The sequence below is a fragment of the Crocodylus porosus genome, unplaced genomic scaffold, assembly GCF_001723895.1.
Source record: "Crocodylus porosus isolate Cpor-Errol unplaced genomic scaffold, CroPor_comp1, whole genome shotgun sequence".
Taxonomy (NCBI): Eukaryota; Metazoa; Chordata; order Crocodylia; family Crocodylidae; genus Crocodylus; species Crocodylus porosus.
The window spans coordinates 55,068,548-55,085,178 of NW_017728951.1; the positions used below are offsets into that span (position 1 = coordinate 55,068,548).

The window sequence follows — 16,631 nt, forward strand, 5'->3', positions numbered from 1 at the left end:
ATGCATGACAAGGTGCAGTTGGCCTTCCTGACTGCATCCCCACACTGCCGGCCCATGTTCATTTTGGCATCAATAATGACTCCAAGATCCTTTTCTGCCTCTGCACTGACAAGAAGGGAGTTCCCTAAAACATTTTAGTTCTCTAAAACAATGTTTTAATGATATACTTACATGTGTAAGGCAATTTCAAAGCCTACCAGTGCCTCAATCATTGTCATAAAGTACATTCTAAATACCTATATATTTTGGCATTTGATTTTGGTTTTTTTTTTTACCACAGAAAATCAGAGCTTCCCCTACCCCCTTTGCTCACCAAGACATGAGTCCAGCTGCGGCTGTTTCCCCAGCTGCTTTGGGGCCCTGAGCAGCCCTGATATGCTGGTGCTATACTCTTGCCCATGGTGTTTCCCCTCACAAGCCACAGCCCCCACAGCCCTACTGGTGCCCCTCACTCGCAACCTGCAGCCCCTACCGACTCCATCCCTGCTGGTGTCCCCCACTCCTGACCTGCAGCCCCTTGGCCCTGCCAGTGCCCCTCATTCCTGACAGACAGTCCCCTGCACTGCTGATGCCCCTCACTCCCAACCCACAGCCCCGCCAACTCTCTTCCCAGTCCTGCCGGTGCCCCTTACTCCTGACTCACAGCCCCCTACCCCTCCCAGCCCTGCTGGAAAGGGCCCTCAGCCCACTGCCTGCCCCAGCAGCAGCTGAGCCCTAGCTGCCACACATGGGAGGTGGCAGGTGCTGCAGCCAGAGCAGAGCATGGAGTCCCCCTCCTCACCATGGGCAGCATAGCCAGAGCAGAGCCAAGCAGAGCCCACAGGCGCAGGGGAGGATGCAAGCAGCCTGCTACAGGCTCAGGGCTCCCCATTCTGCTGTTCTCCCCCCAAGGTCCTCCACAACTCAGAAGGCAGAACCTGGGCCCCACAGCTGTACACTCCCGCCCCGGCCTCCATACAGCACCCCGGCACCTCAGTCTGCCCCCTCCTCTGCTCCTGCATTGCCTATGCCCTCTTCCGCCCAAAAGACTTTCTTGCAGGCAGCTGGGGGAGCTTCCCTCAATGGCTGCGTAGCTATATTGCTGGTCAGGTACATGTGCATACATGCACACGGCGTCCCCTGTGTCCCACACTCCACCCAGTCCAAAACAGCTCCTTGTAGGCTGGAACTCTGCCAGCCTGCAAGGAGAAACCCACAGTTTTCTGCATTTTTCTTCTTTAAAGGAGAAAATTCACCTTTTTCCAGAACAAATGGAAAACCCAGATCCCTGCTTATAAGCAATGGAAGAAGAAAACCAGGACTCTACCAAGGACTTGAGCTGCGGGGCAGGGACGGGGAATATAGGGTGTAACAGTATAAGTAAAAGCACATTTTAATTGCGTAGTACGGCCAGAATTTATAATATCCACAAAATCTCAGACTCTCACTAATTAAACAAAAGTAGTCATCTTTTTCAAGAAGAGAATTAGATCCTCTCATTTTTCACCAACTAAAATTAAGACAAGAGATACCTAAACAAGAGAAAGGTTAATGGGAAAACCTCCAAACCAACTTCGTAAAAACAGACAATTTATCAAGGGGTTGCCGTGTGTGGCCTAGATGGCAGTTTATCTGTTCAGTGTTGTAAGGTTAACAGTCTTGTTTAAGTGGCATCAGAGTTTTGATAAATCTTATCTTCAGAATATCAGCTCATTTTTATAATAATATAATAATAATATAATCATTTTGCAGCTGCAGTCTAAGTACTACACAGCTAAGAAGCTATTAAAAAAAACCTACATAAAACATTTTAAGGCTATAGATTCTCCATGCTAGCCATCAGGTAGCAAAATACTATGGCCTTTAACACTGGACACAGAGTGGCATCTGCAAGAGTTTATCTAAAACAACAGCATCTCAAGTGTAGTTCAAATACAAATGCCCCAGGTAACAATAAAATATACTGGTCAACAAATCTTTAATATATCAAATACTCCAATTCAATATAGCAAATTTTATGTTCCAAAACAGAACGCTTGTGGAAATACAACAAACTGCTAGGTCATAATATTAAAAAAAAGAAAAGAAAAGTCAAGCTGCATTTTACTTCCAAAATATTTATTCACTATGGGAAGCACATTTTTTTTTGGCTTACCTCATCCTCCACAGGGTATAAGTTTTGTTCTGAACAAGGCATTTTAACATGTTTGTTATCCCACGAATCTTTATAATGGGTTGGGAATGGTTTAGGAACCTCCCCTTCTCTCAAAAGATCTACCTGCAACATAGAAAAGAGAAAGATTCATGCTGTGAAATGAACTTGCGAAATTTATATAAACAGAGACAAATTACCACAAAATGAAAGCTTCGCCAAACCTAAAAAATTCATATACTATTTAAAAACTAAAAACTTTAGCTGCAAGAATAATACAGTACTTAGTTAAATACCTATCAGTAAATCCTTAAATCAAGATTAAAACATGCCAAAGCTCAAAACTGAAGAGATAAGCCCGCTACAAAAACTGCTGAATGATGTTCAATGACATAAGGTGTTTAGAAACATGAAAAAACAACCCAAAAACAAACAAAAGAGCCTTACTTTCAGCTCGGTGCACGCCACATCAAGCACAGCGCATGCCCAGAAGAGGCATCATGTTAGTTTGACCCAGCTCACCTGACGTCTGTACAGATTGTGTGCTTCAACAGGGCTTTTTGGTGCTTTCATATAATAGTTGATTGAATCACCTTTACGCAGAAGTGCCAAAAAGCCTCGCTGAAGCGCCCAATCTATATAGACACTGGGGAACCAGGTCAACCTAACATGCTTCTTTTTCCAGTAAAGCACTGTTTTGTTTTTTCACACCTGTCGGTGCCTAATGTAGTCTGACTTCTTGCACTTGGCCACAGTGGCTCATTCTAAACCTAAATTCCAATTACAGTAAAAGCTCAGTTTTCTGGCATCCCCTGGGAATGGGGGATGCTGGTTAATCAAATATTCCAGTTAATCAAATGTGTCAGTGTGCTGGAGGACAGGGAGGGAGGCCCTGCGCAGGCTGCTTTGCCCTGGGCCGTGGGCCAAAAAAGTGGCAAGAACTCTGCTCGCAGCGGCGGTAAAACCCAGAAGTGGTACTTCTGGTTTCACGTTTGCCACATCCCTCGGATGCCAGTTAATAGAGTTTTCCGGCTAATAAAGTGCCAGTGAACACAGCTTTTGCTATACAATAAAATGAGAAATAATTTGTTACACGTTTGAATAACTGCACATAGGACATTTATTTAACAGATTTCATAGACATTAGGGGCTGGAACGGACCTCATGAGATCATTGAGTCCAGTCCCCCTGCCAGAGGCAGGAAGTCTGCAGGGATCAGATGATCCCAGCAAGATAAACTACCTTTTGAATGAGTGCAGAGTAGGTGCTTTCACCACCTCTGGGGGGAGTCTGTTCCAGACCTTGGACACACTGACTGTAAAGAAGTTTTTCCTTATACTAGAGTCTGAATCAGCCTTCCACAAGTTTGTGGCTGTTAGACCTAGTTATCCCTTGGGAGTTCTGGTGAACTGTTCTCCCAGATTCTGAAGCACCCCCCCTTATATATTTATAGTCAGCTACCAAATCCCCCCTGAGCCTTCTCTTCACCAGGTTGAAGAGTCCCATGTCCCTCAGTGTCTCCTCATAAGGCTTGCTCTCTTGGCCTTTGATCATACAGGTGGCTCTCCTTTGGACTCTCTTGAGCCTATCCACATCCCTCCTGAAGTAGGGGGCCCGAAACTGGATGCAGTACTCCAGCTGCAGCCTCACTAAGGCCGCATAAAGCAGGAGGATGATGTCCGGGGTTTTGCTCAAGATGCATCGGTAGATGCATGGCAGAGTTTGGTTTGCTCTGCTGGGCATGGCATCGCACTGGGGGCTCATGTTCATCTTGTGGTCAATCAAGACCTCCCACCCCAAATACCTTTTGGTCGTAATGCTAGCGAGCATAGCACTACCATGCCTATAAGAATAATGCTGTTTTTTCCTTCCAAGGTGAAGTACCCTGCATTTCTCTATGTCGAATGCCATCAGGTTTTGGTCTGCCCACTTTGCATGTCCAGGTTGACCTGTATCTCCAGCCTGTCCGCCTTCCCCCATAGTTTAGTGCCATCCGCGACCTTTGCCAGTCCACATCTGACACCTGAATCCAGGCCATTAATGAAGATATTGAAGACTACCGGCCTGAGCACTGGGGGAACTCCACTGGTAACCTTGCGCCACACTGATTTGTTGCCACCAACTAGTAGCCTTTGGGTCCAACCCCAGAGCCAGTTCCCCAGCCATCAGACAGCGAGATGGTCAAGGCCACGATTCCACAGCTTAGTCATGAGGAAATCATGGGAAAACAAGTCAAAAGTCCTTCTTGAAGTGAAGATAAATGACATCAACCTTGTCTCCTTTGTCCAGGCAATGCATCACCTGGTCATAGAAGAAGAGGAGGCTGAACAGGCAAGACCTTCTAGTAATAAAACCATGTTGCCTTCTGTTAGCCTGTTGCAGATGGATCTCTTGATAATGTTCTCCAATCAATTTTGATATCTGGTCACTAGGGATCTAGGTTTTCCACTTCTCAAGGAAAGACAGACAAAAATGCAGATTTTGCCTTCACCAACCCCCCCTCACCCCCCAACAGATTTCTCATTTTAACAGAGAAACATGAATTATGCATTTTTGCAAAGAGCTCTCTGAAGACTGGCAGAGCTCCAGCCTGCAAGGGGCTGGGGGGAATGGGAAAAGGTTGGTCAGGCAGGGGGCTCCCCATGCATGTATATTCACAGGGTCACCAGACAACCTAGAGAGCAGCTCCTGCAAGTAAGTCTGATGGGGGAAGGGGGGGGGGGGGAGGACAGGGACAGGACACTGAGGCCCCAGTAGGGGGAGGGGAAAGGAGGGAGGGAGTTGGGTAGGGCTGGGGCCAGAGCTACTGCCCAGCTAGGGTACTGCATGGGGCTTGGGCCACAAGGCTGGAGTGCATGGCTACAGGGCCCTGGGTGGGGGCAAGGAGCACCAGCAGGGCTGGAGAATTGCACGGGGCGGGGGGATGAGGGGCCTGGACCTGTATTTTGCAAGCTAAGGGGACAGGGGGAGCTCTGATTTTCCACAATAAGAAAACTCCAAAAATCAGATATCAAGATTTATAGGTACGCAGAATTTATTTTATTATAGTGATGGAGGCAGTGGTAGGCTTCCAAATTTCTTTAAAATTGTAAATATATCAATAAAACATTGCGTTCAATTGATACCTATATATAGTGGCATTTCTTTTAATCATGGATTTTGGGGGTTTTAATCAGAGAATTACACACACACACACACACACACACACACTTTAAATCAGAGAAAACCAGGATCCCTGCTGATCACTAACTGAAGTTTGTCATATAAATACCAGTCTACTGGGATTAGATATATGCTCTTCTTCAGTTTTAGTTTTGCTTCAGAGGTGATGGTATTTCTGATCACAAGTTTCACTTAAACAATTCTACTTTATGTTGCTTCAAGGAAAAAAGGCCTATGTGCTAGATTTGGTATAGAATGCAATGCTAAAATTCACTTTTCACTCATTCCGTTTTATCTTTATAATATTCTGAATTTAAAAGTTGGAGAATTTGAGCATAGAAAAACTTTCAGAGGACAAATTCTTCTCACAGAACTTGTCATAGCAAACTTTGGAAGTTATACAAGCTATATAAAAGAAAAGCTGTCCCTTCAGAGCCAGAGTCAATAAAATCTTGACTTATTTCTGCAGTCAGGACACCCAACTCATCCAAATGTGTTCCGAGACACAGAGAATATAAGTTATCTTTAAGCAAGTTAGATTTCTTAGCTTGCTTACAATAAGCAAAGGTTTCCACAAGCTGCAAAACTAATACATGATAGGGAACAAAAGCTTAGTTTTATACTAACATCAATTTATTTAAAAAAAAACTCTCTCTCTTTTCATTTAATATTTTAAATCTTCATACTCTGATGGTGACTGTATGATTGGCTGATGGTCGCAAATGGGGAAGACGAACTCCACACACAGGCATTCTCCTCATCTCTTCAATAGGCGTCCCAAACCATTTCCTATTAGTTGGAAGTTGAGGTGGGATATATTCAGGAATCTTCCTTACTGGCCTTTGAGATTTGGATTCACATAGCTCTTTCCTGCTGTTAAAGTAAGTGCAGCACATTAACACATTTTACTTGCACAGAAAAACTCTAAAGCAAATATATGTGCAGTAACATTAGGGTTCAGATTAAGCTTCTGGTCATACTAGTACTTTTCTAAAGTCCTTTTTAGGTACGGTGATCATATTATTGTTAAAAGAATCCAGGATGAGAAGCACCAGCACACACCCCTCCCCCCACCAGCCCCCTGTGCACTCATACATACACCTCCCCCACTCCACAACCCACCCCCCCACACCCTGCAGGCATGTGCATACCCCCTCCCTCAAGCCCCACAGGTAGACCCCTTCCCTCCCGCCCTGTGCAACCCACAGGATCAGGGCAGGATAGTGCAGAGGCCCATGGCTGGGCTCTAGATCCTCCTTGCACAGAGGCTGGACCCAGCTGGGAGTGCACCCTACCCCCCACCAGCCACCCAGGACTACCACACACAGGCTGGGCCTAAGCAGCAACCACAGCAGCATGGCACAGGGCTTCTGGCCAGGCAGCCAGGATAGCTCAAACCCTGGCTCCCCATGTCCCACCAAGCATCAGTTGCAGCAGCCGCCTCTGCAACTTTTGCTTCAATTTACACCCACCGGCCAGGTTGCCAAGACAGCCTGCAAAATCTGGGTCCAGTCCAGCCAATCCAGGGTGTTTGGTCACCCTATTTTTAGCAGAATGCAAAATGTATAAGTTGTTCTCAAAAAGAGACAGAATTTTCAAGTTATTTTGTTACTTACTCAACAGCAGAAAAGCCTCACTCAAACCTGCTCCAAGTTCCCTAAACTCCGCTGAATGGAACATTATATTTAGCCAAAAGCATTGTTCCCATCATGATACAACACTTGAGTAAAGCAAAGCTGCTTCAGCATAAAATAACACAAGTGCAACTTATTTAAAACTATTTGTACAAGTGATTTCTTCTGACTACAGTTCTTGTTTTTGAGAAAACTTGCACTGCAAGTAGCAAAGCTGTAGCTTATTGGTTCAATGTAGTCTATCACACAACCAAGCACCTTACATGCTTTTCTGAACACAACAGGCCATTTTCTGCTTTTCATTTTGCAATGAAGTTACTCAGCATCTTCCAGAGTAAAACTGAAATCAGAACCTAGATCAATCAATCATCTCCTCTGATCCAATTTACTTTAATGTTAAACACAATGTTGAAAAAGATCTGTTCTATCTATTACTATTCACATTAGTGACACAAAAAGTACAACCCGTTCTTTTAACTTTGGCAGTAGCAACACATATTTAGCCAACTGTATTTGGTTCTTTCACATTCTTCTTCTCACACAAAAAACAAAATGGATTATAAACCCTCAGGATGCTAAAGATAGCAAGAGGGACAATGCCACAAATCCAGCTAGGCAGACTCACAGAACAGTAAGCTTTGGTAAGCTACGTATCATTCTAATTTACTAACACAAACTACTTGGAAAACTATACCAAAAAATAATCACTTTCCCCCCCTATGTTATGCAGGCAGAACATGCCCTTATTTCTACAAATTTTAATTTATGAACAATAAGCATTCAGAGGACAGTTTTATCTGACAAGGAAATAATTTTATGGCCATAATACCTGTTACCAAACATATAGTTTCTTTCATAACCAACTACAAAGTACCTTAATACAATACTTTTTAGGGCAACTTTATTCAGCATTTCAGCTCTCCTAAGTTTTGGCTGCCATTTAACAACTTGTAATTCTCCATTGTTCTAGTACACATATATACACCAAAGTGAAGAGTTTGCCAGCTTCAGCTCTCAGTGAACCTGGTCCTGCAAGATGACAGCCTGATATCTGCATAAAATTCAACATCTATTTTAGCCTTCATTAGTGTGAGAAATACAGTACAACTTCCCTCCAAACTTCAACTTCTTTTAAAAATGTAATTTTTAAGTTACTCCCTAGCTCTCCCAATGGAAAAAAAAATCCAAGGAAGATTACAAAATTATATAAAAGAGAAAGGCTGATTTGGTACAAATCTGTATTTAAAGAGGGGTAAGTACAACTACAATATTTTCTCACGAATATGCACTTTACCCCCCAAAATCAGCCCCCTAATATCAGGGTGCATGCAGAGATAAAGGGGCAGAAAATTATCCGGTGCTTAATTTTTCCATGGGAAATTTTCCATTTCTAAAAATTCATTGTTTCATACCATTCCTTTGTAACTATGACTGGAGGGCGATACAATATTAGGCAAGCTTGGCAGTTTCAAAGTTGTAATTTTTTTTTTTCAGGTGATTACCCCTAGGAAGTGAGAGTACATACATGTTTTATTGATTTGTAACAGGAGGGTAAATACACTCATAAAATAATCCAAACCAAAAGTCAAGTTATGAATTTACCTAATTGGCTGTGCAGGTCAAATCAAAACCAAAGTTAAAATTCTTATTTCATCTCAGACTGCAAGTGAAAGCAAAACCAAAACTAAAAAAAACTGTGATTGTTTTGTGTTCAGTTCAGCAAACACACAGAGCAGTGTGTCTTATTTCTTTTCTCAAGTTGGGGAAGTTGGAAGTATTTGCATAAGATCTGTCAGGTTTTTTTTTAGAGCTTTTGCTTTGAAGTAGTTATAATAATGCCTAATCAGAAAAAAAACAAAAAACAAACAAACCTAGTGTGTGGCATCATTCTAGAGAAGTTCAAGCCACTGAAGGAAGGAAGAAAGTTGGTAGATGTAAATACTGTGGGCAGGAGTATGCTAACAACGCAACAAGAATCAAGAAATATTTAATAACATGTAGAAACTGTCCTGAAAGAGTACAAGCCATATACAGAAAGCTAATACAATGAAGTGGTGAAACAACATCATCTGAATGAAGTCTACTTCAGGAAGCCTATGCAAGTAAACAAATAAATATGCTAAACAAACACACAGTATAGACAAGCATCTATACTGTTTTAAAACATTATAATTTTAAAAGTTGTTAATGCAACTCTGGACTGTCATTTATTTATTTAAAATGTGCCCTGATTTTCTGCTTGCACTAAGCACCCAAAGTGGCTTAGGTTTAACAATTTTTTTTAAATTACATAATAGATAAAATAGTTAACTATTATTTCAACCCAGAAAAGTGAGCCAAGTCCCCTGGCCGATGGCAGAGGCCAGACTATACTTCCCTTTGGCTCTGCTGTCCCAGGGCAACTGGGCAGCAAGTTGAGCAGCAGAGTATTATTTCTGGCAGGGAGTGGGGAAGCAAACCCTCTGCTGCTTCTTCTGATGGATGAGGCCAGACTAAAATAAAAATCTGTCCCCACTTTGTTGCAGGAATTTGGTAGCTCAAGTGAGATAGCAGATTTGCAAAAAATGGAAAATGAAAATTTTGAGTTGCCACATACAAGGGAAAAAGAAGCAGGGTCCTCGCTATCAAGATCATTGTCACCAGATATGCGATGCACCATGAAGACAATATTTGTCAGGCAGCAGAGAATGTCTCCTCTCACCTGGTGGAAGGAATACTGTAACACCTGACTGTTGTCCAGGATTGCTCTAAAGATCCTAAGCATTCCACCAACAGCAGCTTCTTGTGAATGGAGCTGGAAGGCTTTCAGTTCAATCAAGACAAAAAAGAGGAATAGACTAACAAATGAACACATTGCTAAGCTTGTTTCTATTTCTCAAAATTTCTTGCTTCTGGAGAATCAGTCAGAAGCACAATTAGTGAAGATGATGCACTGTGATGATTTTGTCCATGGACTCATTGGTAAAACCATCCTCTCTTAAGAAAATGTGACAAGTAGTTCTGAATCACATTTACCTCAATCTGATTCTGAAATGAAGCTAGTAAGTAGGGCAAGTGATTCTAGAGATAGTGACAGTGAAACTGGAGGTGTCTCAATGACCTCAGGGAAAGAGTTAAGAGTTAAACTGTTGAAGTAGATGAGTGGATAACCACGGCATATCATACACAGTTCCTTGGGTGTGCTAAAATTAGTGTCAACAGTTTTCAGTGCTTTCATTTTTTTTCTTAGATTTAAACAAACAATGTAAGGGAAGTACATGCTATTATGTATTGTCTTTACATTTTTACAGGTAATTCTAATAAAAATAATTTCTTTCCACATAAAGCTTTGAATTTGTTTGGATATAACATTTAAACCACATTAAGTGTGCTGTATTTGATTTTTTTCCTAATCAAATATTTCAGTTCAAATACTTGTGGCTATGGGGACATAAAATTAACATGGGGGTACTTTGTAGTTTGTTTAATAAATATCAGTCAAATAAACATGCTAAATCAGATTGCGCTCTATTTAGGGCATTGGAAAATTTTCCAGATCAAAGTTTCCCAAAAAATCCACATCTCTGCCTGTCTGTGGCCTAAGTTACAGCCTCTGCAAGCCATGAATTGGCGGGGTCCGTCTGGAGTTCTGACCTGCAGAAGTTTCCCTGGGGGGAACCTGTAATAACACGAGTTTGCAGAAACACATAGCCAATGTTTAAAACACAGTACCAATTCATTTCTCAGACATGTAAAGCATTCAGAGCAAAGCTTAAAAACATTAATAGGCCTACACACCTTTGCATGTTCCCCACAGCCCCACTAACTCTGGAGCTGGAAAAAAATAAAAACGTCTATCTAACCTGCTTTCAGCATCTGTATCTCCATCTCCTGTGTCAGAGTCACACTGTTAACTTTCTGTTCATATACCCCTGATTAAGCATCCTTTATTTCTAGGATGTTTCACTTTCTAGAACTCCTTTGATCCCTGACCTTGCCCTAGAAAAAGCATCTCATTCAAAAGTGTAGGGAGCCAGCTAGGTGGATTCTCTCCTCAACTGCTGACTCAGTTATTATCTCAACTTCTGTAAAGTGGCATGCTTCAGACCATGCTGTGAAGTCTTTTTTCTTTCCCCATGTCTTTGCTGTTTCTTAATAATCCTTTTACAGGGTTCCTCTATGCATTAGAATTGCACCCGGATATATATTTAAATAAGCCTGCTATCTTTACCATATGTATCCAAATCCAAGATGACTTTGAATTTAAGATGATGTCCCAATAATTAGATTCTATACCTAGAAAATTATAACAAATGTATCATTTTCCAGATACAGAATCTAATTTTTGGAGAGTTCTCTTAAATTTATCCCCATCACAGATGAGCAGGGAAGCAGGCAGCCTGATCCCTGCCCCTTACTCCCCCAGTGACTGTTGCCCGCAGCTGCCTATCGCTTAGCCCCTTACCCTGACCCCATGCCTGCTTCTCCAGCCACCTGCTTACTCTATACAATGGTTGTGGGTCCAGCCAAGGGACAGAGTACATGGTGGCTCTGGCCTCAACCAGACAGCAGTGGAAGCAGCAGCTCCAGTACTGGCGCCAAGTCAGGTCCTGAGCCACAGCCACAGCAGCTCCCCCATGGTTGTGCATCTCCTCTGCACCCTCAACCACAACATAAAGCATGGTTTCCCCTGGGTCAGGACCAAAGTAAGAGTTGGAACCAAAGTCAGAGCTAGAACCACAGCAGCTGCCTGCCCTGAGCTATACTTGCATCCATATAAGGTTTCTTCCTCTTTCCCCCAGACTACCCCCCCGCAACATTGAATGGAGGGGGAAAAACCTGGTCTTGGATTCAAACAAATATGGTAAAAAAACAAAAAAAACCCACAAACATTTCTCCTCCCTCTAGCACATAATTTTGCAAGCCTTATTTAAGAATAATCTAATATTCACTCTACTGTCACTGAAGAGAAAAAATATTAAAAAGGGGGAGGAGGAGGAAAACAGATTACCTTTTCTCCTCTGACCTAGGTATCCTCATGAAATGAGCAGTGATTTTAGAGTCCTTCTTCCCGCACTGTTTTGCACATTTACATTCTGATGATGGTGTAGGAGAAATCCCTGACAACTTTGTGGGCAATTCACCCTCCTTGATGGAGTTGCCCATTCCCTCAAAACTGAGGCTAAATAGAGCACTTTCACAACTCTTGGAAGACATCTGTGACTTTCTCAATTCCAGTTCAGCATCTCCTCGTGTAAGTCTGGAAAATTTGTTTGTGGCTTTTGACATGTCAACATCCTCTCTCTCTTCAAGAAAGGGACTTGTTTCTTCATCAGCCTCTGATCCCTGGCAGCTGTTCTTAGAATTGTCAACATCCATTGGTGACTCAGGTTCACTTTCTTTCTCAAAAGCAGTAGAATCCCCAGAACTACTTCGGCACTTATTCAGTTTTCCAGGTCCTCCAATATCAGATACACAGGCATCACAACCTGCATCCGAAAGTGGGCTTTCTGGAACTACATCTTCCTCCTCCTTCTCATTAGTTACACAGACTACATGGACAGGATTGCAGCTCTTTAGCTTCTGTGAGTGACATGAAGTCACTAGCCCTTTTGTCTCATCTTTTGATGGATTTGTTATCTTCCCAGATCTCCCTGATGATAATTTCCTGAAAGCCCAATTGTCACTATTTTCTTCACAAGCTCTGTGAGCCTGCTTGCTGGTTTTGTGTATTTGATCAATGTTGGCATTTTTGAATTGGTCTCCAGGCCAAGTTCCTTTCACAGGATCTTCTTCTGAGCGCTGATCTCTACGAGTCTCCTCAGTCTCCCACTTACATACATTGCCTGTCTGAGGCAAATTGACGTGTTTTGTGCTTGCTTCTGCAGATAATCTTGGATAAACTTCCTGACAAACATTCTCTAGCTTTTTCACATCATGTTCACAAAAGCAATCTTTTTTAACTGAAGTCATCTTGGGATTGGCTTCCATGTTACTAGTCTTGTCTTGCAAGCTGTGGGGGAAAGAAGATGAAACATGTAGAGCTGAATGCAATTTTTATAAACAGATTTAAAAGCCACTGGGTAACCCAAAGTCATAGAATTTCATCCAGGAACACTCACAAAAGGGGGAATTATTGTCTCCTAATAAGGGAACACCACCAATACCTTTTAGTTGAAGACAGACATACATATTAGAAAAATAACCTGTATCCATTTAAATTACACAAAGTAATGACGTATTAGTCACTTACTTTGATAACCCGTTCTAATGATGTTAGCCTTATAATTAAGAAGTTGTACCTTAATACCAATTTAAAATTGAAACCAATGTCACATATACCTCCTTACTCAGATTCTGTTTATACATCCAGAAATTAATCCACATAAACATAACATTCCTAAACAATACAGTATTAATAAAAACCGACTTATTAAATTCATTACTGTTCTATAGATAGAGGTTCCCCAAGTCAGGCCTAGACTAAATATTACACAGAGAATTAAGAGAAGCATGATTGAATAGTTAAAAAAAAAAAAAAAAAAAAAAGGGGCTGTGAATCAAAGGACCTGGTTTCTATTCCAAATTCTCATGGACTGGAAAGTCATTTCACTTCCGTGCTTACTTTTTCTCATTCACAAAACAGACGGTGTGAAACTAAATTTATTCACGTACTTTAAATCTTCAAATAGAAACTGATGTTGTGATATTATAAAATAAATAATACAAATTAAAATGTCTTACATACTGCTGTGTTTGGTCATTCCCCATCTCACTGCCTACAGATAAGAAAATTATCAATGGATAGATATTTATACATTCTACCAAGTATCCTGAAATTCTGCAGCCCTCTCCACGAATGATAATATTCTTCTCTTTGAGGATATGCTATATAGATAAAAAGAGTCCCTCACGCAGTACTAAGAGCAAAGAATCAACAGGAGAGTCAAAATATAAAAGGATAAAATGAACGACCAAGAATAACCTGACCCTGAAAAAGATATGCTAACAGAATACTAACTCTAACCAAAAGAAGTCCGAGGGACTTTCATCTTAAAACATTTACATCCTGATGCACAACACTTTACCCAGACTGTTTTCCTCCGTTCTGATTATGTTATTATCTACTTCCTAATAAATGACGACTTTGGAAAAGTTGCACAAAGAATAATTTAAGCTAAGTTTTAAGGTGACTATGTCTTTTTAAAGGCCTCACATTATAAGCACAGTGGAAAGGAATTTGAAATAAAGGCCCCTAATTCCACCCTTAACTCATCTTTTTTGTCAAGAATGTGGTCTCTCTCTACATACAGTTCATATTATACGGACACCTGAGGGCCTATATCCCCCACTATACAAATGTATAATTTTCCCTTCAATGGCATTTTCCTGTTTTTGTTAGTTATTTGATCATTATAAAGGATTTTCATTTCCAATTATTTTTCACTTATACAAAAAAGTATCTTATATATTTATCTTAGGAATGAAATATGATGGTTTTCCACAGAAAGTGTTAGTGTCTAAAAGCTTGCTAAGAAGAATTTTTCAAACTATTTGAGTTGGTCCAATAAAAAAAAATATATATATCAGATTCACCCACAGAAACTTATTTGTTTGGGGTGAAGGATTATCAGACAGCTAAATTCATTAAAAGGGTCTTTGCTATCTTTGAGATAGTAGTCTATAGAGATACTACAATAACATAGAAAGGACCTGGACAGACAAACGCAAACCCCATTATAATTTATACTGGTTTTATATGCCTATATAAATTACAGTTGCATATCTGTTCCTTTGTGATGCAAGTATCTTGGGACCATCCAAACATTAAGCACCTTGGCTAAATGGTAACAAAGGAGGTAGACTGCTTGCCCTTAGCAAACAACTATCCTGAAATGGAATTGGACCAGTGACACAAATCAGTTTAACTAGTTCTACCCCAGTTTTCAGAAGCAATTCTTCACTGTTTGTGTAAAGTTACTCCAGGTTTGGGGTGTCCTTTAAAAAAATGGTATAATACCAATTACAACAACCTGAACCCATTACCTCTGCCAGCCAGCCTTAATTTCGTTTGCTTCAGACCAATAAAATAGCAAAGTTGTCAAAATGAGACATACGAATGCACAATTAGGCAGCTACTAAAGCATACTCCAAATTAAGACCTTGTATATGCAGGCAGCTCCACTGCAGTCCATGCAGATGTACCAATTTTATTTTATTTTTTTTTAATCAAAACTGGACAGGTTGATAAAATGTATAACTGACAAAACTGTTGACAACAGGACTAAGCCAACAGGTTTGAGTGATTATGGCAGGCTGTTAAACCAAATAGGACTGTAGTCAGTAAAAACTCTTACTTCCATTTTGATTTAATAGGATTCATTTTAAAAGGCAGTTGCTGTTCCACCTCCCACCCCCCAAGAGACATCTTTCAAGCAGTTACATTATAATTTTTACCTTTTTGATTCAGTTGTCTTGGGTCCTTTATTCTCCAACCAAGTGGTAATTGTCCTTTGTTTGTAAACTGAAAAACCATGACACACTACATTACATTACAACATGAAATATTAGTTGATAAACTGTAATATTTTCAAATACCCATATGATGACATTTAGTAACTGGCTACAAGTAAAATATCACATAAATTGTCATTATCATCACTGCTAATTGTTTGGACTAATGATTTTCAAGTTCTATAACTGTTTCATCTGTAACATACCTAACTATATTCCAAGTTCTAAGCACACATGTTAAATAAACGGTAGGGCAGGGGTAGTACCTTACAGATTCACTCAGCATGAGTGTTCATAGGCTATGGCCTACTTCACCAGATGCTGATAAGGTGCCATGGTGCCCTGCCCTCAGCCTAACATGGCTAACTGACTCTATCTGCACTTTATCTAAAGTTATAGGCTTACTTCCTTCTGCAACTCCTGCTCTCACCTCAGGATCATTTGCCAAGTACAGCAGGTACAGTATCTACTTACTATTCAAAACCAATATAAAATTAACTAGTTGGGACTCAGTGGCATGGGTGAGACATGTTTATTCATTCTATTGCTCTTCTTGCTTTCAGTTCATAAAGAAGAAATGCTTCCATCTCTCTGGCTGGTATCAATACGTGCCTTTAGTATATAGGGTTAAAAAAAAAGGAAGGATACAATGGATATTTGCATGGCAAATTTAAGAAAGTCAAATTTATCTTTCAACTGCCAGCACCAAACCAAATAAACCTAGCTATTAAACAAGAAGTGGTAACTCCTTCAAGAGACTGTATGGCAACTATATTTCGCAGCGAGATGGAAAGGATGAATATGCAGGATTTCCCTTTGTTTTTCTAACATTAACATTATAGTAGGCCTTACTGTGAAGCCAATTTGTGCATAGTGTATATAGCTCTTACCACATGGGGTAAAAAAAAAAAAAAAACTCTCTCTCTCTCAAATTGAGGTGCACTGATACATTGATCCAATATCAGATTGGCACCGATACAAAGAAAAATCAATTATATTAGAAACTGGACAGAAGTGGCCAATAATTTCACTGATAAATGCTTGTGCGTGTGCACAATAGCAGCGCAGCACGCGGGCAGAGAGGAGCACACCCAGCAGCTTGGAAAGCTGCATCTGGCTGATAAGTCTGTTGTGGTGGAAGGGGAGGGGGAAGGGAAGGGGTATGGGGGGGCAGATCAATGCTCCCCATGGTGAGGAAGGGAGTGGGGCTG

At 41.0% G+C, this 16,631-nt stretch overlaps 1 protein-coding gene across 5 annotated transcripts in view; it reads right to left on the reverse strand.

Annotated features, from left to right (window-relative positions):
• Positions 1-16,631, reverse strand: part of PARG (poly(ADP-ribose) glycohydrolase) — a 139,257-nt gene that overhangs the window by 107,071 nt on the left and 15,555 nt on the right. For 3 of the 5 annotated variants that reach the window (XM_019555588.1, XM_019555586.1, XM_019555590.1), the window contains exons 2-5: positions 15,364-15,430; positions 11,918-12,919; positions 5,980-6,166; positions 2,135-2,257 (exon numbers count right to left, since the gene is read on the reverse strand). In XM_019555588.1, the coding sequence (XP_019411133.1) occupies positions 2,135-2,257; positions 5,980-6,166; positions 11,918-12,919; positions 15,364-15,430 (1,379 nt within the window). The remainder of the gene's footprint in view (positions 1-2,134; positions 2,258-5,979; positions 6,167-11,917; positions 12,920-15,363; positions 15,431-16,631) is intronic. The other 2 variants (XM_019555587.1, XM_019555591.1) reach the window with 2 other exon arrangements.